The 26,942-nt window shown below is 37.3% G+C and overlaps 1 protein-coding gene across 7 annotated transcripts in view; it reads right to left on the bottom strand.

The window, feature by feature from the left end:
• Positions 1 to 4,388: 4,388 nt before the first annotated feature.
• MEF2C (myocyte enhancer factor 2C) overlaps positions 4,389 to 26,942 on the bottom strand; it is a 246,571-nt gene continuing 224,017 nt past the window's right edge. For 5 of the 7 annotated variants that reach the window (XM_063453699.1, XM_063453704.1, XM_063453701.1 and 2 more), the window contains 4 exons: positions 22,375 to 22,547; positions 19,404 to 19,533; positions 12,000 to 12,132; positions 4,389 to 8,307 (listed from right to left, as the gene is read on the bottom strand). In XM_063453699.1, the coding sequence (XP_063309769.1) occupies positions 7,986 to 8,307; positions 12,000 to 12,132; positions 19,404 to 19,533; positions 22,375 to 22,547 (758 nt within the window). In that variant the 3' untranslated portion in view covers positions 4,389 to 7,985. The remainder of the gene's footprint in view (positions 8,308 to 11,999; positions 12,133 to 19,403; positions 19,534 to 22,374; positions 22,548 to 26,942) is intronic. The other 2 variants (XM_063453702.1, XM_063453705.1) reach the window with 1 other exon arrangement.

Below are 26,942 nucleotides of genomic sequence, written 5' to 3'. Positions count from 1 at the left end.
CTCCAGCATTTGTATGTTGGGGTACTTTCCATTGGGGCAGTCATGTAGTTGTATGATACTACCGTAGGGGTGTCTCTTATTCCTCTTCTTTATTAGTCACTCAAGAGGAAAGCTTGGCTGTAGATTCCCAGATACCTTCCCCAATGCCTTTTGACCACGTGACACATATAGGAATGGTGTTTGCATGAAAGATGCTACCAAAACGTGATATATTTGTGAGATAGATCCTTTGAGTGTTATTCAATAGGCTTTTGGATGCTGCTGTCAAGTGAAGTGATAAAGCAGTAAAACTCGAGTTGCCTATCAAAGAGCTTTGGTCAGATATTTCCCTATAAGCTTTTGGTCACCCGGTAAAAATATGGTCACGTATATGAGATATACTGCCTAGTCAATGTGTTAAAAGTCATGGGGTGGGAAACCAGAATAGAACCAGGTTCTACTGCATCTGTCAAAGCAAGGGAGAAGAACTCAGGGCATGCAATTGAGAACTTTTCAATTTCAGGTTATTTTATGAATTAGGTAAGTCAAAAGTGATGTAAATAAAGCAATTCATGTTTTTTATTTTTTATTTATTTGTAAATTTCTGCAGGAATATTGAGAGAATAAAAAAAAAATAGAGAGATTATCACTTATTATTATATTTCAGGCAAGGTCCTATTGCAGTGCTATTCTTTAGACATGTCTTAACCTCAACATCAAGGTGGCTAAAAGTGACAGATACATTGCTGCTTATACAATGTGTATAGGAAGCAAGTTTTTATCTCCCGTTTGACAGACAGTATATCTAACTGAAGCACTGAGCCCAACAACTTTGTGTGAGGAGAAAAGTACATGCTGCAAAATGACCAAAAATTAGAGGGCAATAATGCCTCGTTTCCACTGAGCGGATCGGTTCGGTTCAGTTCGGTACGGTTCGCTATTTTGGGTGTTTCCATTATGAAAGTGGTCCATACAAGCGAACCGTACCAATCCATTCAGGGTCCTGATTCAGATGTAGGGCCATAGAAAATGGAACGGTTCGGTTAGGGCAGAACTACTATACAATCCATTGATTGGTGGACAGGAAGAGCATTTATTCTAAACCCCGCATGGCCCTGAAGGTCTGACTTGCAGTGGAAACGCTCACCAGAATGGGCTGGTCCATTCTAAACCTTCCAAACTGTACCAACCCGAACCGATCCGCTCAGTGGAAACGAGGCATTAGAGAAACCTGAAACTGAACCAGAAAATAAATTAAATTAAGTATAAACATTTAAGATAATTAAAGACATAACTTAAACCATTAATTACCAAAGATAATTGATACATCTTCGCAACCTATAAAAGAATGTAATAGCTAGTCTTTTTTATCATCGGAAGAGCTACACTACCCTGTTAGTCTTAAATGAATAGAACAATTATTGTTGACAACCACAGCTGAAGTACTCATTAGATGTATAGGTGCCTACAATCCTAACTATTCTGGGACAGTCCCATATTTTGAAGCACTGTCCCAGCAACTATAGGTCACAGGGACCTGCCCTGAGAGCTGGGTACTAAGGCAATGCACAGAGTGCCTCAGCAGTGCTCCATGCATGGTCTGAATGCCACTACCGTTGATAGGACTACCTGCCCCCCTTTGAGGAGCAGTGCTGCCCCCTTCAAACATGCTCTTTTACCTGCCCAACTTTGTCCTGGAACATAGGTAGATAATGGTGGCAGATATGTAGGTGGCATACATGACTGCCTGGTCTCAGACAGGGCCCACAGTGAGCCTCTGTCTGGGACAGGAGTTCGGGCTTGATATTGGGACTTGATATTGGGACACACCACAATGCACCCTACCAGACCATCATGGAATGGTCTTGACAGCTCTCGTCCTGACAGAAAGTAAGCAGGGGTGGGGATTAAAAAACTCTTCCCACAACTTAATCTTTAACATTAAAACACCACACAACACAGCCTTCCCCTCACACAACACTCAGCTACACTGGGACTCCTCTACACACACACACACACACACAAACAAGCCACTCAGACTCCTCCACATACAAAATGCACCTACCGCACACACAACACAACACTCAGCCTCTCTATACAGCTTTTAGTCTCCTCCCCACACACAACACTCATTCTCACCCACACACTCACTACAACACCCATCCACTGTTTTTATAGTTAATCTTGCAATGGGGAGGTTGGAGAGCATATGTGACATATAGGTAAATCACAGGAAATACAAAGAAACAAACTGAACTCTTCCGAGGATATTGACTTTATTGTTTTGTCTGTCTATGTATACGATATGTATTTCAAGAAATTGTAGTTTAAAAAAAAAAATTAAGATGCTATGGGTGTCCTTGTTGGCTGCTGCAAGCTGAAAAAATGAAAACAATTCTTTAACTAAGTTGAGAGATTTAATGTCAAGCTTGAATATTTTGCCTACATTGTGAATGTTGGTTGTCAAGTTAACTCAAAATAACTTACAGTTTAATAATTAAACATACCGAATAGTAAAATATTATATGTTGTGGCACATCTGTGCAGAGATAAAATAGTCAAGTGGTCAAATGGTATATTGATAAAAATCTTACAAGGTAATTACATGAATTAAAGCCATTTCTGCTAAATACATATCCCAATTGTACCTCTGCATATGTTGGTGTTCTATAAGTATATAACTCATAAAAACTCTTTATTTAAAAAGTAGTATCAGACCTAATATAAGCACAATATATTTTATAGCATTTGTTCCCAAACCAGTCCACATGGGCCACCAACTGTCCAGGGTTTATGTATTTTCCTGTTTTATTCCAATGGAGATACTGACAAAACCTGCACTGTTGGTGGGTCTCGAGCACTGGTTAAGGAAACACTGCTCTATTACATGTGTGTGTATGTATACAGGACAGTGTAACAAACTTGAAAAAAAGCTCAGCGTTCACAGACTTTTAGAGAAGTCTTTCACAGTACAGTAATGTCTAGTGTTTCAACACATTCAGCAGATTTATATTTCATTATCATCTGGACCACGATTTAATTTAATTTTGTGCATTTTGTTATGTCTTTTTATGACATATTGTCATACCTTCCTACACTACACATTATATATATAAAATATAGCCAGGTACGTCTGACAATTATTTTGATACCTGGGAAATATCTGTAGATCAAATGTCCAGAATTCTTCTCGTCTTCTTTTGGTTCATGAAGGGAGTTCATACAGGTAGGAAAGTAGAAGAGTAGGATCCTTTTTGGTGAGTTGGAGTTAACATAAAATGTGTCGTGTGTGTATGTTTTTTTTCCCATTACACTAGCTATATTCATTTTATGTGATGTTATGTTAGTCCACCCAATACTTTAATATCTTAAATATCTCTTAGAGTGTGTTTAATTCGTCTTAGAGTGCATTTAATTCATCTTAGAGTGCGTTTGTTTGTAGGATCTGGAGGTAGGTAGAAAGCTGGGTAAAGCTAAATGCCACTTCGCACCACCTGGGATGTATAGCACTGGTCTGAGACATGAAAAACTTGCTACCTTTCCTACTTTTTCTCAATATTCCCCCCAAAAAGTGGTCTTGTAATTGTATAGGTTATATGTTCCACCATATATTTTAAAACCTGCTTATATTGGTAAAGGTGAGTGAAGTACCACTGGTACTTTGGAACTGCCACTGGTACTTCGGAACTGCCCGGAAGTGAAGAAATGTTTCCAATTCTCAGAAAAATTGAATTTTGGGAACTATTTGTCAACGCAACAATTGATATCACGTGCTCTCTGCAGCCATTTTGTGTCAGTAACAATGACTGAGCACCCCCATGCTAAAAACTCAGATCTTTAAGAAGTAATTACAGTACAGCATATTATAGTTTGTTTAAAAGAATATTCCTCTTTTACGGGTACTGTTTTAAGATGAGTTCTGTAAACTGTGTTAAGCTACAGTGTATTATCTTTTAAATGCATCTGTGTAGCTGCTTTAATAAAATAAAATAGATATATGGATATAATAGAGAAAGTGAAATAAGTACAATGGAAGATAGTCATAGATATCTAGAATATCTAGGCAGAGTTTAAAGAAATAGAAAATACAGCGAGGTAAAGCAGAATAATAGCTAGATGAGTTGAAGACAGTAATAGATATTCTAGATAGACTGAATGGAAAGACAGATTAATATGCTCAATAGATCAATGAATGAATGAATTGTTGATAGGACTAGCTGGAAGAGAACACCGGATTTTGGGATATGTTGATGGTTATATGTATACTGAAATAATCATGTAGATATGTTTAACTGTAAAGACAGACAGAACGAGTTTATGTGTATGCATTGGTGGGTAATGTATCTCACATTATGTTGGGTTTTTTTCTCATCAATCTACACATTAAATAAATGCACTACAGACAACAGTTCACTATGAAAGACAGTCATTTTACTTATTTTTCCGCAAAATACAAATTAAACCTGGAGTCCAGCAGCAGAAACACCTTCAAGTTTTTTTTCCAAACTTGTTCACTACAGATAGCTGAATTAAGTCCCTTGAGATATACAGATGCTTTTCATTTATTATATTACATCTCGTCATCTAGGGGCGACAAAGTCCAGCTTATGCCGCTGTGAGCCTCTGTTGTCACTGATTATATAATTTGTTTAATCTGCCTCTTTAACAAACTTTGGAATTGAAATACTAATCTTAAATGGAAATACATTTCCAAAATAAAATAAAATACACATAAAACCAACCGGAGCAATCCAAGTTTTTAACATTTCAGGTTTTACCTGCACTTATTTACACAACTAATTAAAAAAAAAACAACTAAATATTAAGCAATGCGTCTGTTCTATGATGATGTCCAACTTTTGTATTTGGAGGTTAAAATACCACTCAGATACAATGGATTAGGAACTGGAATTAGTTAAATTAAATACAGAGTATAATACAACCTTTTTTTTTATTTACGGGATGACAGGGGTCCATTCAATCAGTTTGTCGGCTGATAGTCGGACAATAATGAATGATAGGAGTGTTTTTAAATTCTAACTGGCTTTAAACTGTTTTATTCCATAGGACCTGAGACGGACTTTATTACATTTAAAATGCAATGTAATTGAGCCAAAGGATTTTTCAGATAACTTGGTAGCCATTCATAAAAACGTGAAGGCCTAAAGTGGATAAGACACCTCCAATCAGACATCTAAAGTTTAGAGAATGTGGTTACTTTTTATGTCACGTTAGAAAACATAAGACAACACTTTTTTGAAAGCTTGGATTGCTCCATGTCGTTGGTTATAATATATGAACAAAGTCTTAACAGCACAACCAGTGTGAAAATACAAATATTCCAACAGTCTTCTATGAAATCCAGAGTGGATGAACAAAACTGAAATGGTATCACAGCAGATGGCACAAACAAGGACAAATGAAGAACTTCGTGTTTAGGCAACAGCCTTTATTCAGTTTCAAGTGGCTTGTTAAAAAAAAAAGGAAAGAATACATATAATTTAAGTTCCTGAAAAAAGTTGACAAACACAATGATAAGAACAAAACACATCAGTATTGTTGTATATAAGTTAGAGGAGGGGAATTAGACTCAAGTGAAGATTCACATACAATTATTAGAACTGAAGTTTTCTTAAAAAAAATAAATTAAAAAAATGAAAAGATTATGGGTAGTATGTTTTTTTTTCCTTATTGCAGCTTACTGTAAATTGATATTATATTACAGTTATATTTTTGTTATCCGAGAACTGCAAACTGTCGTGTAAATTCATTGTGCTTCAAAATATTTCCTTTACAAAAAAAAAGAGAGAGAGAAAAAAACGTTTAAAAAAATTAAAAAAAATCCTCCATAATCAGAGGGGATACTATATTCCATTTAAATAAAATAATAAAAATGCCACTCTGTTTATTTTAACTTGCAAATAAAAATGCTGCCTATTTTTTTTTCTACTTAATATAGGACAAGTTTATGTTAAATGTTAATACCCCGAGGCTCTGCCTCAAAATCCTTAAATACAAAGGGATTGCAATAAAAGTCAAAATCAACTTTGCCAAAATAGTAATTGGCAAGGTACATCTTAGAAATGTAAAACGTTATACTTTACAGAACGTGACCCATGACAAAGTTGTGCTTTTTTCCCATTAAATCAGATTACAGGTGTACCATTCTCCCTATACACTGCTTTTTTTTTTTTACTGAATTCAGTAGTCTGAATATAAGGGCTGAGCGCCACCCATTTTCAGCAATTTTTCAGCATTCTGGTAAATTTCTATGTGCCATGCTAAGCGCTTCTAGACTTGCACATATGTTCTATTTTCTGCTGGTTACGTGACTTACAATATTTTGCAAGGTCATCAAAATGACAAACTTCTGTTTCTACAATGTGCTGTATGCATTTCTGAAACGTGTTGCTAGGTAAACTTTAAATATGGCTATTTTTTTCTAGAAAGAACCCGTCAAAGGCAAATTACTGCTAACAATACTCGTAAACTCGGTTGGTTATATTTGCATATTCTGGAAACATCAAAAGATTGTTGGTTTTTTTTTTTAACAAGAGTACAGGAGTCTAGGCTTGTTGCTACACTTAGGAAATCAGTTATGAAACTGTATATTTGTTGAAACTTAAGTTCTATGTGATGGTGTTTATAAAATAGATGGACAGCTAATGTAGTTATTATACAATATACAATGGATGTCAGTTCACCCGTCTGAATGCAACCATTGGGTTATTTAAACCATTTCCAGCAAGTTTAAAACCTTTCAGGTTGTCCTTGTGATGTAGGTGTATTTCAATTTGCAAAATGTATGCAGAATTAAAGATCAGTTACGTACTTGTGCACATGCACAAATATACATTGGTTCCTCCCCGCTATTAAGATAAGAAAAAAAAAATGCTAGTTTCATGTTTATTATATATTAGAATGCTATACACAAGTATGTTAATTTCACAGATTTTCTTGAAAGATTCTTAATATTATTTTATATCATTAGAAATACACATTTCAAAAACAAAACTTCTACAAAGAGGAACAGTTATCTCGATTAGCAAAAGCGTGGAGTTCTTCATGGCGTGAGGGGGGTGATATTTTTTATATATATTTTTATTTTTTACGAAAAAACCTTAATCTTTGTTTTTTGTTTTTTGAGGACTGTAAAATATTAGCAAAGCTTTCAAGGGAAGAAAAAAAAAATGAAAAAAAAAATAAAAAATAAAAATAAAAAACAAAATAAAAATACATTTTGGCTTAAGTTACTTACAAAAAGCCACAAATGCTTTGCAAACTTCATTTAACTTTTTTTTTTATATGAAAATAAGCAAAATGTAATGTACATAATTTATATTTCTATATATTAAGTGATGTATATCTAGAACCGAACAATAACATATGTAAGTTCTCAAACCCAACAATCAGTGTAGTCTGGTTTGAAATGTACATTTTTGTTTTTGTGAAATAAAGTCCATAACTTCATTGTCTGCTGGTGTGTTTGAGAAGTTTACATATATTGGGTGGCTCGGCCATTTTACAGATATCGGTGGCCACCCAATCTTGGGACTGTCAAAACCTCTGTACATTTCACCATATGTTGCATAACAGCTGCTTTCTTTCTCAGTAAAGATCTACCATTGCTGGCAAAACATGTCCTGGTTTGTCTATTTACATGTAAATAACGTTGAACCTGCAACATAACACTATCTATTGTAACATACATTTTGCAAAGGGAGCACAATAGTGAAAAAGAAGTTATCTTCAAAATCTATTTTGTACAAGTTTTCTGTTGTACAGCTTAAGTGCTAAGCTTTTTTATATCTCAGCATTTCTCCTTATCCCTATACTGGATCACTGAGGCGATTTTATTTAAAAGTACTTTTACAAAACAGAGTACCTGACTTTCCCCCCCAACACACGGCACATATAATGTATATCGACCCTCCCACCCTACCGATTCCCATTAAGTATAGCACACACACACTGCAAAAAAAAAATTCTACTATATAATAATTATATCATGTTGCCCATCCTTCGGAGAGCCGCATGCGCTTGACTGAAGGACTTTCTCTTTCGTCCGGCGAAGGTCTGGTGAGTCCAATGGGAGAGTGGAAATCGTTCCGATGGTCTTCTCGGTCACTTCCGTCATACGAACTGCTGCAGCTGCTTAGGCTATCAACAGGAGATCTCCCCGCTTCGTGGCGCGTGTGATGTGGGTATCCCGATGGAGTGTTGGTACGGTCTCTAGGAGGAGAAACAGGTTCTGACTTGATGTGGAGGCTTTGAGCAGAAGGCAGGGAGAGATTTGTATTCTGAGATATGTGAGTGCTAGTACAAGCTCTGTAGGAGGAAAGGAAACGCAGTTACAGAATGAGGCGGCTTAAACTGCCTCTAAACTCACTAACACTCACAAACAACTTGATTTAAGCAGCAGTACAACCTCCTCCTTTGCTACTAGATGAGACTCATTGTGTCTACCAAACAAGGTACTCATGACCTAACAGACAAGAACGTCTGTGGGTCAGTAGAAGCCAGAGCATAAATGTGTCCCTGCGTGTAGGATCTCAGGTCAGTTGAGTTAAAACAACTTAGAATAATTAGGGACAGTTGCGTATAGCTAGACATATAATGAGTTTAAGACATTATATATTTGCTCATGTACGGTTTAAGAACTACATTCTTTTTCATTGTAGGCATCTGTCATATAGTTCAATATTATTATTCACTATTAATATTGTGTTAGAATGCAAAAGAGGTCAAATTGTATAGTCTGCTGCTTAAAAATAGTGTGTTTTTATTTTAACTTAAAGGGTCAGCATCAGTAAAAAAAAACTAATAAGGGGTTATTGAAGAGTTAAAAGAATGTGCAAGGGCAGTCACAGTACTTACCACTTTGAAGTACTTACCCTGCTCCATATATTTATAAACCAGGTTTAGGATGCCACTGTAGGGATCCATTACTTCGACTTTGGTCATTGAAAGTCTGGCTAGAAGTTATGCGAGCAGTTTCAGCATTGTTTCCAGTGAATATATTCCTACTTTGATAAATGCAACCAAGTAGTAGGAAGAGATGATTAAGATCTGGCTTCTGCTAAATGTTTGTCGCCGTGTCCGGTTTTGTGAAACTGCAGACACGGCAAGGGTAATGAAATGCCAGCGTCTGCATCACTTCTACCCACACTTCCGTTGCCTAGATTGGCATTGTGAAAAAAATAAGTGTTTTTATTCACATTTATCTCTTCAATAAGCCCTGATAATAACTTTATACTACTGGCCCTTTAACTCGGAATTTGTTTTTTTACCATAGCTTTCCCTTAGAGTTGGATATTTTTTTTATTTTTTTTATATATATATATATGTCAGCAGATGAAGCAGTTTTACTCCCTGCTAGCGCATTTCGCACTTCTGTTTGCAATATACATCACACCAACACTTGCGAATACTGCTAAGGGGTATGTCAGAGGTAATCGTTTTACATACACCTGCCACCTTTGTGTAATTCTACATTAATTGGCATAGTGTAAAGTACTGTCGCTATGCTCTGTTGAATATTCATTAATGATACATTTTTTAATTTTAATTTACATTTTTTGGCTACTGATCCATAAATATGACTTGGTAGTTAAAAGTAAATTAGAACGATTTCAATGTAATTGTATGGACAACGGGCAAGCACTTACAACACACACAGAAACAGCAGGGTAATGTGGCACGCAGCTAGTTAACAGGGGTGTATTCGAATAGCTTGAAGTCATTTTATTTAGCTACCTCTCTGTGAACATTGAGTGATAGTACACTGCATTTGTCTGAATGATGGAGTAGTGAAACCTGACTTCCTCTGACAATATTGCACAGTCTCTATTTAATACGGAGCATTGGCATTTGATAAATACCTGTGATAGCCATAGCAGCTATTTACTGACATACATTAGTTTGCTCCATCATACTTTGTGCAAAAGTGCCACCTGCTGGTAACAGAAGGTACTTTCTAGTCATTTAATTTATATTAAACTAATAATAGTATTCTTAGAGTGAATATTCAGTTGTATTTTTTATTATTAATATTTTTAGAAATAAACTTTAACAATCTTTTAATGGCATAATACCTACATTTTTTATTTAATTTTTTGAAAATAGTACAGGCTATATCTTTATAATTATATTGTGGGAAAACAAGAAAAATGTAAAATGCGTTCTGTCCTACAGGGAACATGGATTATACACTTCTTACATTATTATACTATTTTAAGTAAATATAACTCAGTTGTGCGTTCTTTTTATTTTACGTATTTAAAGCTGGAATAATTATTGCATTCATTTTTTCGATAGATTCTAATATTATTATTACATTAGTTTTTACTACATAGTTTTTACAATCCTCTTTGAATATATGGATTGTCAATAATTGCAATCAAGGATTAGGAAGTATGAAATAGTGCAAAAAATAAAACTTCTGCAAGAATACATCTATTCATTTGGCGCCCATTGGTTTAAATTAAACTTTCACAACCATAGTTCAACTTGTGCAACTAATAGTCCCAATTGTGTTGATATTCAGACAAGTAGTGAGGAAATATTAAGGGGTGATTAAAATATAATCATAGCCACACATGAAAATAGTGATGGTGTTATGTTAGTGCTGGGTTAGTCAGTTGGTGGCAGAGAAGCAATTTAGGTGTTTTAGGAAGCTAGCAACAAAGATTTTCATGATCAAGACAGCTAGTAGCACGACAGGTTAACGAATTGGAAATCTGTGCTGAGCAGAAAAACTCTGCATATTTTAAAATTATATCTTCGATATGTTCTATATTATACTCGGTTGCAAACTTTTATTGATGATAACCTATTCTGCTGATATTGGGGACTTGTCTTTTTTTCCAAGGCTAAAACATTCATCCAAACCACTTCAGCTTTATCAAGTGGGTTTAGTCCACATACTTTGTCCATTTTTCTCCGGCAGTGTAACACATTGCCATTTCTGAGAAACTGCAATGTTAACATTGTGCCCTAACCACAACTCGAGTGACTGTCAGCCACTTGGGGCGCTCCCTCATTGAAGATCTTCGATTTTCTAATGTCTTCACACACAACATGATCACACTAAAAATGGCCAATTCTTCAACTGGATTTAATTCTTGTCTTTGAGAAGCATTAGATTAGTGGAGCACAGGGTTGCCTTGCATGTGCCCTATGTCTCACAATGCTTTTCTATGAACAAGAAGTCTGTCCCTGCACTAATTTACAAGTACGTTTAATTTTTTTTTATACTTTTTAATTTTTACAAAAAGGGACCCATTTATTTTTAACACTCATTATATATATTTTAGCTTTATTATTTATATTCATTTTTTTCGAAATTATTTTTTTTATTCGCGTAATCTTTTAAGAAGAGATCTATGTACTGTAGATGGATTCACCAGGAGATTAAAAGTTGGCAAAGCTATTACTCATGATTTCAGATAAAAAAAAAAAATGTTCCTCTATGGATGTTGCATTAAAGAAGAAAGTTGGGCTTCTACAGATCAGTATTATCTAAGATCTATTTATGTACACAGGGCTTAATATAACGTATGGGTGTCTAACTTCAGTTCTTGACTGTCTGTAGGATACAGCTTAGCACATTGCACAGTCATACACAGTGCTAATTGTTTCATTGCTAGCTAATTAGAGAAATTGTAGAATTCTGGCAAGTTTGCGTCCCCTGAGGAGGTTTGGCACCTTTGTGTGAAGTTGTAGTATTACAGTGAAACTGTTAAAAAAAGAATTCATTCTATAATTCACTCCCTGCATTTTGCATTAGAACAATACGTATTTGTGCTATATAATTCTTATATTTTTATTTTTAAAATGTTTTAACAATTTCCATTCTGTTTATTCACCTACGAGTAAACACTGTGATAATGCTCATGAGAGAGTAAATCATATAAGATAAAGATTGAATGCATAGAAGTAAGACAGCGGGGGAGTTAGCAGGTCCACACAGCCGGTATATACTGTACATAGTTTATAATAATGTATACACTTAAACTTACCCCAGCTGGCTGAGAGCTGATGGGGGCATGTTGTGCAGATGGTGTTGTTGCCAGCCAGTTACTGAGCCAAGATGGAGCGCACTAGTGTTAAACCCAGAGAGTGATGAAAGGTCTGCGGTACTTAAAGAATATTCTGCAAAATGAAAAAAAGAAAATTTGAAACAAATTATAGATGATTATAATATTAATGTTGAAGCACAATCCAGAGCAAATGCAATTAACATGATTCCCTCTAAAATGCATGCCTCCCAACTGTTCAGCTTTTGGTGGGACAGTCCTAATTTTGGGGAACTGCTCCGCTTTAGTTCCCTGGTGTCCCGCATTCAGGGACACCAGTGACCTGTCCCCAAACAGCACAGCACAAGCCTATCATTAAACACGCTCATGCTGTAAAGAAAGCCCTTGGACCATGCAGACAGCACCGGGGCAGCACTCTCTGCATGGTCCTCTATGTAGGGGACTGGCTAGGAGGCCGTCTGCTAGCCTGGCATGCTTGATGCCAGCCTCACATGACCCTTCAGTGGACCCACCTCCTTTTCCTCCCCCCATCCCAATTCTAGTTTGAGCAATATTCAGAGGTATGAGAATGTCTATTAGTGTAAAACATTTTGGGGGAGATTTAGCAAAGTGTCATTTTCTGAAAAGTGGGGCAAATATGTAAAAGGGGAGGTATCACCAATAGTAACAGTTGCTAGTTCCAATGGATTCCATTGTGATTGCCCCACTTTTAGTACTTCGCACCATTTTCACAAGACAACACTGTGATAACTTCCCCTTTATAATCAATGCAATAAACAATGTTTATTCTAATCTGTAAATATGGTATATTAATTCAAACTGTAAAGAAATACATATTTATGGCATAAATATGACAACTGGCATGTTCAGTACTTTGTGTTTTAACCACTGGCGTACCTATCATGGTTGCAGGGGTCGCAGCTGCGACCAGGCCCCTCACGAGCTGGTTCCCGTAGGACAGACAGGAAGGGAGAGCTGCTCCCCTCCTGCCTGTGTGTAGAGTGACCGAGCGGTCTCACAGGAAATGCTCACTGTTAGAGCACTTCCTGTTAGACTGGGAACTGCAGCCAGTAAGGTATAGGAGGGGAGGGGGTAGAGAGAGAGGGTATGGGATACAGGGAGGGGAGGTGGGAGACATGGAGGGTATGGGATACAGGGAGGGGAGGGAGGAGAGAGAGAGGGTTTGGGATACAGGGAGGGGAGGGGGGGAGAAATGGAGGGTATGGGATACAGGGAGGGGAGGGAGAAGAGAGAGAGGGTTTGGGATACAGGGATGGGAGGGGGGATAAATTGAGGGTATGGGATACAGGGAGGGGAGGGAGGAGAGAGAGAGGGTTTGGAATACAGCGAGGGGAGGGGAGAAAGAGAGGGTATGGGATACAGGGAGGGGAGGGAGGAGAGAAAGGGTATGGGATACAGGGAGGGTGAGAGTGAGAGGTTTTGGGATACAGGGAGGAGAGGGGGAGAAAGAGAGGTTATGGGATACAGGGAGGGTAGGGGGAGAAAGAGAGGGTAGGGGATACAGGGAGGGGAGGGGATAGAGAAAGAACAATAGGAGAGGGGAGGACAGAGAGAGGGAACAATGGGACAAAAGGAGGACAGAGATGGAGGGTATGGGGCACAGGGATGGGGGAGGGGGGAGAAATGGAGGGTATGAGACACCTGGAGGGAAGGGGGGAGAAAGGGAGAAATTGGACATAGTGAGGGTAGGGAGGAGAGAGGGAACAATAGGACACATGGAGGGGAGAGAGGGAGGGTATGGGACACAGGGAGGGGAGAAGGGAGAAATGTAGGAATGAGACACAGGGAGGGAAAGGGGAAGAGATGAAGGGCATGGGACACAGGGCGGAGAGGGAGGGTGAGATGGGGTTATGGGACACAGGCAGGGGAGGGGGGAGAGTGGAAGAAATGGGGCACCTGGAGGGGAGGGGGGAAAGAGGGAACAATGGGACACATGGATGGGAGGGGAGGAAGAAGAGAGGATATGGGATAAATGGAAGGAAGGGGGAGAGAGGGTAGAATGGGACACATGGAGGGGAGGGGGGAGAGAAGGAGGGTATGGGACACAGGGAGGGGAGAAGGAGAAATGGGACACATGGAGGGGCTGGGAGGGAAAAGGGTATGAGAAACATGGAGGGGCTAAGGTGAGAGGGAATGGGACACATGAAGGGGCTAGAGGAGCCTATGGGAAACATGAAGGGGCTGAGGGGTGAGAGGGAATGGGACACATGGAGGGGCTGTGGGGCAGAGGGAATGAGGCACATGGGGGGGGCCTGGATGTGGGAATGAGACACAGAGGGGGGGGATGAGACACATCGGAGGGGGGCCCCAGGGTAATTTTTGCACCGGAGCCCAGTGGATTCTAGTTACGGCTCTGGTTCTAACATATAAATATTGAAATATAACAATAACTAAGATGCAAAAGGGCAGATTGTATGCTTTTTAGAGGGTAATTACATCCAGAAAATTGGGATATATTAGAAAGTTACACATAAGGTTTTAGTTAAGGCTACCAAGTGTGAGTGTACAATATTCTCTTAGGTTGTTTGTTTGCCGTTCATTTGCCACTATATTATATAATTTGTTCATGTACACAAGAACCATCAAAAGGTCTGTGATTCCAGGTATTGGTATTTGGAGTAATTTTCCTTTTGTTTATCATCATAAGCAACAAAAAAAGTCTCATTGCTGGTAAAGCTTATCGTCTCGAGCCTAGGGATAAATTGATCAGGCAGAGTGTCAAAACATTTATAAAACAAAATGTCAAAAAAACACCCCATTCCCTATTTCAAATATGTCAAGAACATTCTCTAGGATTTAGGCTGAAAGAAGAGAGAGAATACTACACATAACCTCAGAGGGTTTAAACACAAAGTGCAAATACTTGGGATAGAAGGGTTCTCGAATAAATTCTTACAGGCAGATAAGACAAAATATTGACTCACACCGAAAGATGAAAGTACCGAAGAAGAAAGGAACTGCATGTAAAACATGGCAGAAACATGGAATAAGACTGGTGTTGGAACTGACTCATGTGCATTATTGACTACATATTAGCTGATGGACCAGGATACATTTTGAAGAATAAAAAATAAACAAAAAGTCATGGTGTAAGAGACAAAAACTGAGATTAAATCAATCCTTAAAAGCTTGCATTACGGGAACATCCACAGGGCTAGTTAAGTTTATGTCTCTTACACTCTGTTTTTGAATTCTAAACTGTAGGGAAAAATCATATCTGCTAACATCCAACGAACAAGATGGGAAAAAGTGTCCAATAATTATTTGCCCTAAGAATTGGAATTCCAACGAGGATCATTATTCATCCCTAGAAACACCCTCTTATATTGTAATTATATAATTGATTGGGCTTTACCATTTAAGTCACTTTTTATTTCAACAATTTCTAGATATTGTTTTATCTAGAGCAGAGAAAAAAACAATAAAACCGGTGTCATTCGTAAGGTCATTCGTAAGGTTTGCATTGTACATGGTACAGAGCAGATATATTGGGTTTTTTTTTTTGGTTCTTTTTTTGTAAATAAAGCTGTAATAAAAAATATAACAAATGAGTATGATAATACCGTCCATGTCTTTTAGGAATAAAGTATACACGAAACAAAGAAAAACAACAACATATGAATACATCTACAGCTCTTCAAATCCATCTATCTCCAAGACTTGCAATCCTACGTCTTATTAGTTCATTGAGTTTATTAATCAAAGAGCGTGAACTAGTGAAGGAATTCCTATTCGAATAAGCGGTAAACAGGGATGATAATGTATTACTGCCGCAGTACCAACCAGCACATTCACATCTTAATGAGCAAACAACTAGAAACTAAAACCCTCGGCATCTGCTGAGATGGAATTAATAACTCGTTAGAAGAAAAATAAGAAACGTTTCATGTTTCTGCTATAAACAATATTTGCCAGCCTCATCAAGAATACAGTAAATGTAGGAAGTAGGATAAATGAGTGCGGGGGGGGGAGAGTGTTCATGGATCGTGTGCGTAGTAATCTACTACAGAGAGAAGAGATCTGTGTCTCGGTCGGCACATATCTCACTTATCTGCTCTTAACCCCAGTTTTACACTAAAGGTTGAGTTCACTGGTGTATATTAAGAACACGCTCTCTGACAAAAAGTGGAATTAAAAAGACCAGCAGTGCTGGGCTGAATAACTCATGGTTAGAGCTATAGATAGTTGTTATGCCAATGAGTCTGAGATATATATTAGAGTCCTTTAATGTAGAATTTACAGTCCATTATGATCTTTCATAAATGGATATAAAAATTCTTCCCACCTAACTTCCCAATTTAGCATCATATAGCCACTTAGACGATAAGATACCTCATGTGATTTGATTGGGATAGTCCCTATTTTAGGGTCCTGTGATATCATCCTGATTTTATGCCCTGGTGTCCTACATACGGGGACACAAAAGTACTGTCCCAAGTCAGCACAGAGCAAGCACATCATTAGATGCCCTCGTTCTGTCCTACATGTATTAGGACATCGCTCTTTGCATTGTCTTTGGGCCCTTTTCCCGAGCAGGTGATTCTCCATTTGAGACTGCCCACCTGTCTCTATATCATACCCCTTAATGGTGGGAGATATGAATATAAAACTATTCTTTAAAGATTTTCACAGTAGAATTGCTGAATTTAGGCCTAGATAGCTGAGCTGGAAGGAGACCTAAGCCGAGTCTTGGCTGTTTTGTCCTAAAATTCTGGTGTTCCCTTTCTAATTTTAATGACTGGTAGTGAATTTAGAAATGAATTGCACAACTCAGGCTAAAATAGTCATACTTTTTCCATAAAACCTTTTCATCTACATTTTGCACTTTAGCTCTTAATTTACTACGATTTGGTGTTTAGTAAATGAACTCCTTTGTGTTTTCAAGTCTGTCATACCATTTTTAAGAAGTGCCTGTTAATAATAAACACTACAACTGTTATATAGTTACAGATTAGCTACATATATCCCACGTGCAACACATTCAAAATTGGATTTTGTCAGACAGACAGTAAAAGGTCCGTACTACCTTAATATAATTAAAATAAAAAAAATGTGACTATCCCATTCCCAGACAGTGTCTCTAAATATTATTTCTTTTTTGTGAGGGATCATAATTCTTGTAAGAAACATGTTCCTTATTAAAATTACAGGCAGTCATACATGACCTTAGAACCCCTGTTTCCTTACATAAGCAAATAATGGGTGATAAGTATAATAAATATGTGATAACTGATGTGAACTGACATCCGTTGATAAAGATAGGGTTATAGTCAGAAACGACCACATGTTTTACGTAACCAACTCATAGCTGCCTGCATATAATCAGCAATGTTTGATTTCAAGGCTCCTATATGAAATAAATACATCTATACGATAAATCAATCATTATCTATCAGTATTTTCTCCCTACAACAGCCAAGCCTAAAATAAACGACTATCGATATGAATGACATCTAACGTCATGCCAAAATTCTCCAAAAGCCTCCAAAAAGCCTTGCTTTGACCCATCAGATGAACGGGTATATCTGAACATTTCTTCCGCACACATGTAATTCCTTTTCTCCGCTCAGTTGAATGTGGGAGTTTGGGATTGAAAATTAGTAGCAGCTGACATAACTTGACATACCAGCACTCACAGATACATCAAAAGTAATATGTGAAATAGAGACGTGCTGTCAAAAAGTAAACTAAGCATTTCTTGGCATTTTCTAGCTGTTGGAATAGTAACCCTTTAAATGCACAACACGGCAAAGTACTGTTTGTTCTTCTGGCTCGTATAGATTCTATTCCATGGATTATGAGACATTAAGCCTCGTCTTCCAGTATTCCTTAAGGACCAGTAATATTCTGTGTCATCGTAACAATCTGTACGCTGAAGACAATGGAGTTTATTCACTAAAATGGCGGCTGTGGAGATCTGACAAGGCAAATGCACATTTTAGACTAAACGCAGAGAATGAAAATGAGCTAATTTAGAAACATTTTCCAATTTAGCAATTTTTGTCTATATTTGCTATTCCCTGTATAAATCTTGATCAGAGAATGAAAATTAGCTCATTTAGAAACATTTTCCAATTTAGCAATTTTGGGCTATATTTGCTATCCCCGTATAAATTCTGCTCAGTTTTCAGTTCAGTAAATATACATCACTGTCTATTATTTCCATATAGAGTATAAAGTACAAGCTCAATAAATAGGATACTTTATGTTGACATAGGATTTTATTGACTGTTTTTTGGACACTGCCTGTCCTTGATCTATCTGTCACCTTCTACGGGGTAAATTATGCATATTTTTACATTGTTTGTGAGCTATACTTAAGGTAAAGTAGGGATTGCTACCTTCTAGTGCAGCTGAAAAAGGCCAAAAGACCCTTCTCGATGCTTTTTAAGCCATCTCAAGGACTATATAAATCAAAAGACCTCCTCAATGCTTTTTAAGCCATCTCAATGACTACATAAATCAGCACATGAGTCAAAAGATGCAGGACAGACTAAATTGATGTTTGATTTTTCACACAGTCTTTAACGGAGTACCAATATGTTTTGCTCCTCATGAGATAGATTACAACTTTGATAATGAGAGAAGATAGTGGGTCCAAGAGATGCAATTCTTCCATTTAATTGTTGGCTACTGAAACCCTCACCCTGGATTTATTTATTTTGGGACATGTCACTTTGTGTATGTTTGAAAAATGATTAGTCCACGACGACAGTCTAGATTTCAGAAATTAATAATCGGCCAGCTTTGAGCTCTGCGACTAATCACAATCTGACTTCAGCTCCTGCGAACCCCTAATTGACTCACTCTATCATTCACAAGTCTTGCTGGACTACAAGATTCCATGAGCATGGTCCATGTTCCCTATGTACCACTATGTAGCTATATGTATGTTCTGTTTAACTTTATGCCGTGTTTGTTCAAAGCATTCATTTTTGTTGTACACAACTTTATAACCAGGTGTATTTTGGCATTTCTAAACAGGGGTAACTTTAAGCAAAATGACTCTATAACAGTACAAATAATTTAACCCCTTAAAGATACATGGACATTTTCCATCATGCTGGTCTTTTAATTCTGAAGCTGTGTCCTTAAGGGGATATTTGTGGCTCAAAAGTACATTATGGGGCTACCATGTCCACCAGCAGTTTCTAGAGATGTGAAAATGTCTATCTCCATGCTCATGCAATCCCACGTGCAAACCCAGCCATACATTCGGATTGTGGCTAATTTGTAACGTGTCATTGGGAAACATTATCTGAAGCCAGAATTGTTCATTAAAAAAACCAAGCAAAAACATATCCTGCCATACTATAAGATTATACAATATGGTATATTGTCAGTGTTCAATACAGTGATACTAACCAGTGCCATATGTTGATGAAATGGCTGATGGATATCCCCCCATTCCTTGCCCTGGCAAAGTAGGGGTTGCTAAGGGAACCACTGGCGTAGCGAGCGATTGAGCAGACTGGGAGTTATTTATCCTTTGATTCTGTTACAATGAAAAAAAACAAAAAGAGAAAAAGAGCAACATTATTATTTCGTACATTTGCAAGGTGCATTATTTTTGAAGCGAAACAAAGAAGAAAAAAGAAACTTCAACGTGATACAAATTAATCATTTAGCATGTGACTTCTGTGAACTCTGCCAGCCCTATCATTTACAATCTTTCAAGAGACCAAGTGTCGCCATGGTAACGCATTACATCAGATTCTCCTCGGCAATTGAACTTGCCACAAGCAAAGATTGCTTTATTGCGGGTTGAAAACAGACCATGTGGAAAACTGATGAAATATGCATACTGTACTACCATTGTTTCTCTACCATTGAAATGCAAAATGTCATTAAAATTACAAGCACTGGTTTTTAGGCTAATTTTACTTATTAACCTTGTCTCTAGGCGCTGTAGTTACTAAGTTAAGCAGCAGGTGGTGCTGTAACACCTGTTTTACAGGAATTAGATCTTGGGGTGGATGGGGGGGGGGGCGGAATATCAGGTTATTTTATACTGTATACATATTTAGCTGCACGTGTTAATTTAAATCCCTATGTTAAAACTTTGTAAAAGAAAAAATGTATCCAGAGATATATAATAAAATGAAATTTTAACACTTTTGAACAATTGAGAATGGAAAATTACTGTGTCCTGTGTTTTTTTTACATTTATTTATGCATTTTTGGGATATTATGATGGTTAATATAATTTATTGGAAGCAAACAAAAATCATTTTGGATATGATCGATAGCAATTATGAAAATTCTAACTGCCAGAAGAGAGATTTACAGGGTTTAAGTAGAACTCCGAACTGCTGACACTTACCAGTAGCAGATCCACATCCTCAGACTGAGTGCAGGAGAAAGGAGTATTAATTAACAATTAGTAAAAATGAATTATTAATAAAGGGCACATTTCTCTTGGAAGTACAGCAGCACATCTACAGAGTCAAATGCAGAGCTCAAGCGACGTGAAGCACAGAGTGGTGTTTCGGCTCTCAAACAGTTAATGACAATGCATGAAAAATACAGCATAATCTATTATTTTCACTTGTGTCACAGAGATATCATTATATTAGGAAATAGTATACCATCCACAGCTAAGTCCCAGTCGTGACAAAGGCTTCATGGCACCTGGATGCCTAACTGAGAGACGGAGAGACTATTCCTAAGGTCCCATAGGATGTATCAACTTTAAAGGGGTATGAAATAAATCATTTCAATGACTTCTTGTCAGCCATGTAGACTTGCCTAATGACAAGCTGTGTTTTGGAAAAGATGTAGGGAACTATTATAAGCAGATATATCTAGAATCCCAAAATACATTTTATCGGGCCATGTGAGATGTCTCAGAACAGAATTATATTGTGTGTGTATATATATATATATTTAATTAATAAATGTAACAATGCAGCAATTCGTAATTGCTAAAAAAAAAATGTATGGCATTTTCCGCAGATAAATAAAGGAATAAATATTCTAAAAGTCAAATATATTATTATATTGTATTATCACTCTACTGTCACAGAAACCTGTTTTTTATGTCTGTCTGCCTGTCTGTCTGCCTGCCCATCCGTCCGTCTCTTCATATATAAGGAGAACATTCCCTTTATATGGAGAATAAAATGATTATATGTTCGAACCTTTATTTTGTGTATATTATTTTGGCACTACACGTCTTGGCATGGTTCAGTGTCTCACACGTACAATAAGGTGTTATGAGTGAAGAATATATATATTTGATATACTAATTTGACACCACAGATTAGTACCAGACTGTAAGCCCCACCAATAGACCACAACAACCCAATAGACCCTGTGGGTTGCTTTGTTTTATATATTGTGAACTACATGTCCCCTGATGCCTTGCCAGCCTTATGCCAGTAAGAGCATTATGGGAGATGTAGTCTACAACATCTGGAGTGCATAAGGTTGTCTAGTCCTGGTCTATGGTTAGGGTTCCTTTATTTTATGGTGGCATAAGGATACATGTGTTGGCCTGTCCAAGACTGGCTCAAGTTGTATTCCTAGGCATTAGCTGCTATTTACAACTCCTGCTATTTACTTCAGCCCCTCTCCTATTAATGATATAATAATGATATAATGAGAGTGGAGCTGGGGAGACAGGAATACTGTCTCCCCAGCTTTTCTCCTATGATAGTGGCTGTATAAACAGAGGCAGCTGCAAATAGCATAGCGTGTATGTCCCAGTACTACTGAGCTGATATTACGTTCCCCACAATATGTTAAATTAATGAAGAATTCATGTAATATACACATATATACAGATGTCTGTGTGTTTGTGTTTTGTAAACTCCAGATTTAGACCTACCTTTATGCACTTAGTATTTATAGTAAAGAGCTTGGCATTGGTTGGTTTTAAGTTATAACTTCCTCTACAAACGAATGGATAATTATAATATTGTATAACTATCACTTTAGCTGTGAAAAGACTACTCCCCTCGGCAATCACAGAGAACAAGCTGCTTTGAATTCTAGTCCACAATACCTTACGTTTTTATGGTTTACGTACAACTTATGTCCTTGATTTCATATTTTTGAATAAAACTTTTAAAATGATTTAATTCATATTTTTGGATAAAACTTTTAAAATGATTTCATATTTTTACATTTTTAAATACAAATTTATATTTTTAAATTATATCTTTTTTTTATATTTTAATATTATGGAAAACATCATACAGAACATTTATCTAAGAATATTAAATCATGTAAAAATAAAATCAAAAAATATTAAATCGAGGCCTATTCTGCACAAAACAATAAACAAGCATCTTTATAGACAGCATTAAAATCAATGTAAAATAAGATATATTACCACAGAGGGCATTGTATTCTTGCTGCCAGGTGGAATAAGAACTCGGAGGTCAGGTTTTCGATTGTTCATCCCCATGTTCATTGGCGGTGGTGACTTTGCTTGCATATTTTTATTTAAATTACCAGGTGAGACCAGCAGACCTGGTGAATTGCGATGATTGCCATATCCATTACCTGTTGGGAAAAAAAAGAAAAAAATATTGAAAAATAAAATAGCCCAAAAATATGCTATAACAGCCTTCCTTTAAACAGAACTTAATTTAGATATAAAGTACCAAAAATTCTGTTATGTACATTTTCTTCAAAATACAACTTTGGTATGAAATATATATTAAAATATATTAACTACTATACAAGTAACTTATCACCCACTTTTTAAGTTTCACGTTAATGAAGTATAAATATGATATTTAAATGGGCTAGCAAACTTGACAGAAACTATATATATATTTTTATATAATTGCATTGCGTCACCTTCTCTGTAGCATTACTGACCCCAAATTTCCTCCTCATTTGGTCATAAACCTACTAAGCACTCAAGCCGTTGTCCATTCTCCCTATCCAAGCCACCCTAAGTTTGTCCCTCCCATTGTTCATTGCCATGTTTTTGTCAAAAACTCCACCCCTCCCCAGACATCATGTCCAAGTCTCTCCCTCACTGGCTATTAATATCAGTTTCTACTTCATGTATGAAATCCTTTTCTCCTCAATCCCTACATCCCTACATGCCTCGACAGCAGTCTCTTTTATGTATCTTCCTCCTTAACAAATAAATCTCCATTTACCCTCCTCCGTAGATCATATATATCTAGTTCCTCTCAAGTCATTGTGGCCTACACCCTCTTTCCCTCACTGATTACTATTATGAGACCTAAAAGTTGAGCATAAATATGTTTTAGAATTCCTTAAGGATCAATGATGTTCCATACCATCAAAACAATTTGGTATTTAAGGGACAACTGTCCTCAAATTTTCACTTTGCATTTTTTACAAATATTACCACATTTAATGTTTAATGAAAGTGAAAATACATTTTTAAAATTATGTTTATTGATTTTTCTGAATTTTTTTCTAAATCTGGTTTGAGACCCTACTGTTATCTGACCAATTGCTGCTAAATCTAACTTGTCTTTTGCTTTACTTTCCCATAAACTGATCAAGATAATCTCGTGTAGGCCCTCCTTGTGCTGCCAAAACAGCTCTGATGCGTCAATGTATGGACTACTCATGACCTCTGAACATGTCCTTTGGTATCTGGCTCCAAGACATTAGCAGCAGAACCTTTAAGCCCTGCAAGTTGTAAGGTGGGTCCTCCATGGATCGGATTTTTTTGTTCTAGCACATCCCACATATGCTCATTCTGATTAAGATCTGGGGAATTTGGCCAAGCTCTTTGTCATGTTCTTCAAACCATTCCTGAACAATTTTTGCTGTGGCAGGGTGCATTATCCTCCTGAAAGAGGCCACTGCTACCAGGGAACACAATTGCTATAAAGGGGTGTAAGTGGTCTGAAAAATCTCTAAGTAGGTGGTACGTGTCAAAGCAGCATCCACATGAATGCCAGGTTTCCATGCAGAGCATTGCCTCGAGCATAACACTGCTTCTGCTGGCCTGCTTTCTTTCCATCCTGCTGCCATCTCTTCCTCAGGTAAAATGACTCATACATACCTGGCCATCCACCTAATCTAAAAGAAGACATGATATATCAGTCCAGGCCAACTTCTTCCATTGCTCCATGGTGCAGTTCTGATGCTTACGTCCCCATTGAAGGTGCTTTCGGCAGTGGACAGAAGTCATCATGGGCACTCTGACTGTTTGCAGTCACACAGCCCCATGCACAGGAAACAATGATGCACAGTGTGTTCTGACACCTTTATCTCATGGCCAGCATTATGTTTTTCTAGCAATTTGAACTACAATAGCTGTTCTATATGATTGGACCAGAAGGGCTAGCCTATGCTCCCCACATGCATCAATGAGCCTTGGGCACCCATAACTCTGATGCCAATTCGCCAGTTGTCCTTTCTTGCATCACTCTTGGTAGGTATGAACCACTGCATACTGGGAACACCTTACAAGACTTGCCATTTTGAAGATGCTTTGACCTAGTTGTCTAGCCATCACTATTTGGCCCTTGTTGAAGTCACTCAGATCTATTTGCTTGCCCATTTTTTTCTGCTTCCAACACATGATATTCAAGAACTGATTGCTCACTTGCTGTCTAATATACATCTCACCCCTTGACGGGTGCCATTATAACAATACAATCAATGTCATTCACTGCCTCTGCTAATGGTTTTAATATTTTGGCCGATCAGTATAGAGCACAGAGTAATCACTGCTGGCAAGTCAGGTTGAGCAGCAGTTGGTCAGATAGCAGTAGTATCTGACCCAACATGGGCGCTCCCTCAGCTAAAACCAGACAAAATTTTCTAAAAAAATAAATAAATAAAAATCAATATGCATCATAATTCAAATAAGAAATAAAAGTTTCATTAAAAGTGAAAAAAATGAGATGTGAAAATGTGTTGACACTTTAAGGATCTTGTTCCAAAATGAAATGTCCCGATCCATGTATAACTTCAGGACTGTATAGAGCTACCACTGATTACTAAGACGGGCATGCCATGCAGGTATAAGATTATTAGAGATATACTGTACTGACGACAAAGTGTAATATTTGGTCCTTAAGGGGTTAAAATTGTACGTAGCTGCCAAACAAGACTCATAATAAGCTAAAGACAGATACACTGCATGCATTGCCTTTCATACACAGTTCTCCATTAATTAAGATATTATTTTCAGTTCCCTAGAATCCTAATAAAATGCTTATCACGTACTGAAAGAGAGCACAGAACAGAGGTGCTAAGATATTTTCATGCGTCTCATTATTTGTTAAGACATCTTATTTCAAGCTTCTTAATTCTAGTACAAATCTCTTCTCGTGTCTTCTTGGTTTTTTTTTTTGTATCCTTACAGTGCTAAATCAACACTTGATGAGAGATTGCATCCTATTAGATACGACAACGTTGCTCTTTGATATGTCAACTTATTGGAACATATGTCTTGCTAATTACATTTGCATGCTTGTGTTTTCTTACTTGTTCGTGATTGAGGGGCTAAGATAAGACTAATCTTTATGCCAGTGATTTTTATGATTTCAGACAATCAAGCTGAGTAATGGGAAGCAACAAAATGACTTTGTAAGGGTTACATTTTGTTCTAAGGATGACTTAAAAATGTAGCAACAGGTTTCAGAGAATAAACAGTATTTGTTATAAAACAGGACATGGGTGTGCTTCTTTAAAAAAACTACGCATTGTGCTGAACAAATTGCTTGTGTAGGATACAATAAATGCTATTTTGCTACCTATTCTAAAAAAACAGATATATTAGTATACACATATATATATATACACAGAGAGAGAGAACAGTACAGATACAGATATACATATACTGACATACAGATTGAAGTGGAAATCAATCAATAAATTTATTATTTTGTGTATCTGCCCCTGGCCAAATGAAAGAAACAGTGCGTGCATGCTCCCTGAAGTAATTCACACCAGACACAAGTTTCAGGTTAATGAAGAACTTGAGGAATGTTTATTAGAGGGGGTGGCATGCCCCTTATAAAGCAAAATTACATCATAAGCATTGTCAGAGATAACATTGATTTATACATCAATAATTGGTTAGGGGTTAGGTGGTTGATTCATTGCTCGTCCTACCGGGTGTGATGTCACTGGCACCTTGCGGGTCTCCCCCAGATTCCAGCGCCATCTTGTTAGTGAGGGTGTTATTCGATGACTAAGGGAAACTATCCGGCCCTAGCGGCCATTTCAGGTAAATCATGTGAAACGATAAATGCTGATCAAAGCTATATAAAGTAAATAGACCTTTTACTAACTAAAAGAAATCAGGATAATATTTCATGTCCACAACACAGATATAAACATTTGAGATACTGTAAAATATTTGCAGGCATATTGATAAATACCCAGAATGCATTGGTTGCTCTTCCTAAAAAGCTTCACAGAGTGCATTCTGGGAGTGCACCTGCATATTTGAGCATTCCACTTACTGAAGAAATATTTCCAATACAGTGGGACCTCAGTTTACGAATTTAATGCGTTCTCCAGGATGTTTCTTATTGCGAAACATTTGTAAACCGAAACGCGGTTTCCCATAGGAATGCATTGAAAACCAATTAATCCGTTCTGGAGGTCAGAAAAAAGTCAAAATGAGCTGGCATGGAAACCAACCCACAATGCAGAACACACAATAAAAGGCATGCAAACGACGAAGCTCAGCTCCCTACCTTTCCACAGCTTGAGAAATGGACAAAAAAGTCCCAAAACAACTGCAAACAATTTCCAGAATGGCTCCAAAACTGGATGCATAGGCCGCTCCAACACCTCCACATTTGACGCCACGTGCTACCCACAGGCTCCAGCATGCAGGGGGCGCTATAAACCTCCCAGGTGCAATACATCCTGGGGAAACTTGCTTTGTATTGCAAAACATTTTTGTAAACCGAGGCATTATTTTCAATGGATTTTCATTTG

This window comes from Pelobates fuscus, chromosome 5, assembly GCF_036172605.1.
Source record: "Pelobates fuscus isolate aPelFus1 chromosome 5, aPelFus1.pri, whole genome shotgun sequence".
Classification (NCBI taxonomy): domain Eukaryota; kingdom Metazoa; phylum Chordata; class Amphibia; order Anura; family Pelobatidae; genus Pelobates; species Pelobates fuscus.
The sequence above is the reverse complement of the archived record's forward strand: the minus strand, read 5'-3'. Positions and strand labels throughout refer to the sequence as shown.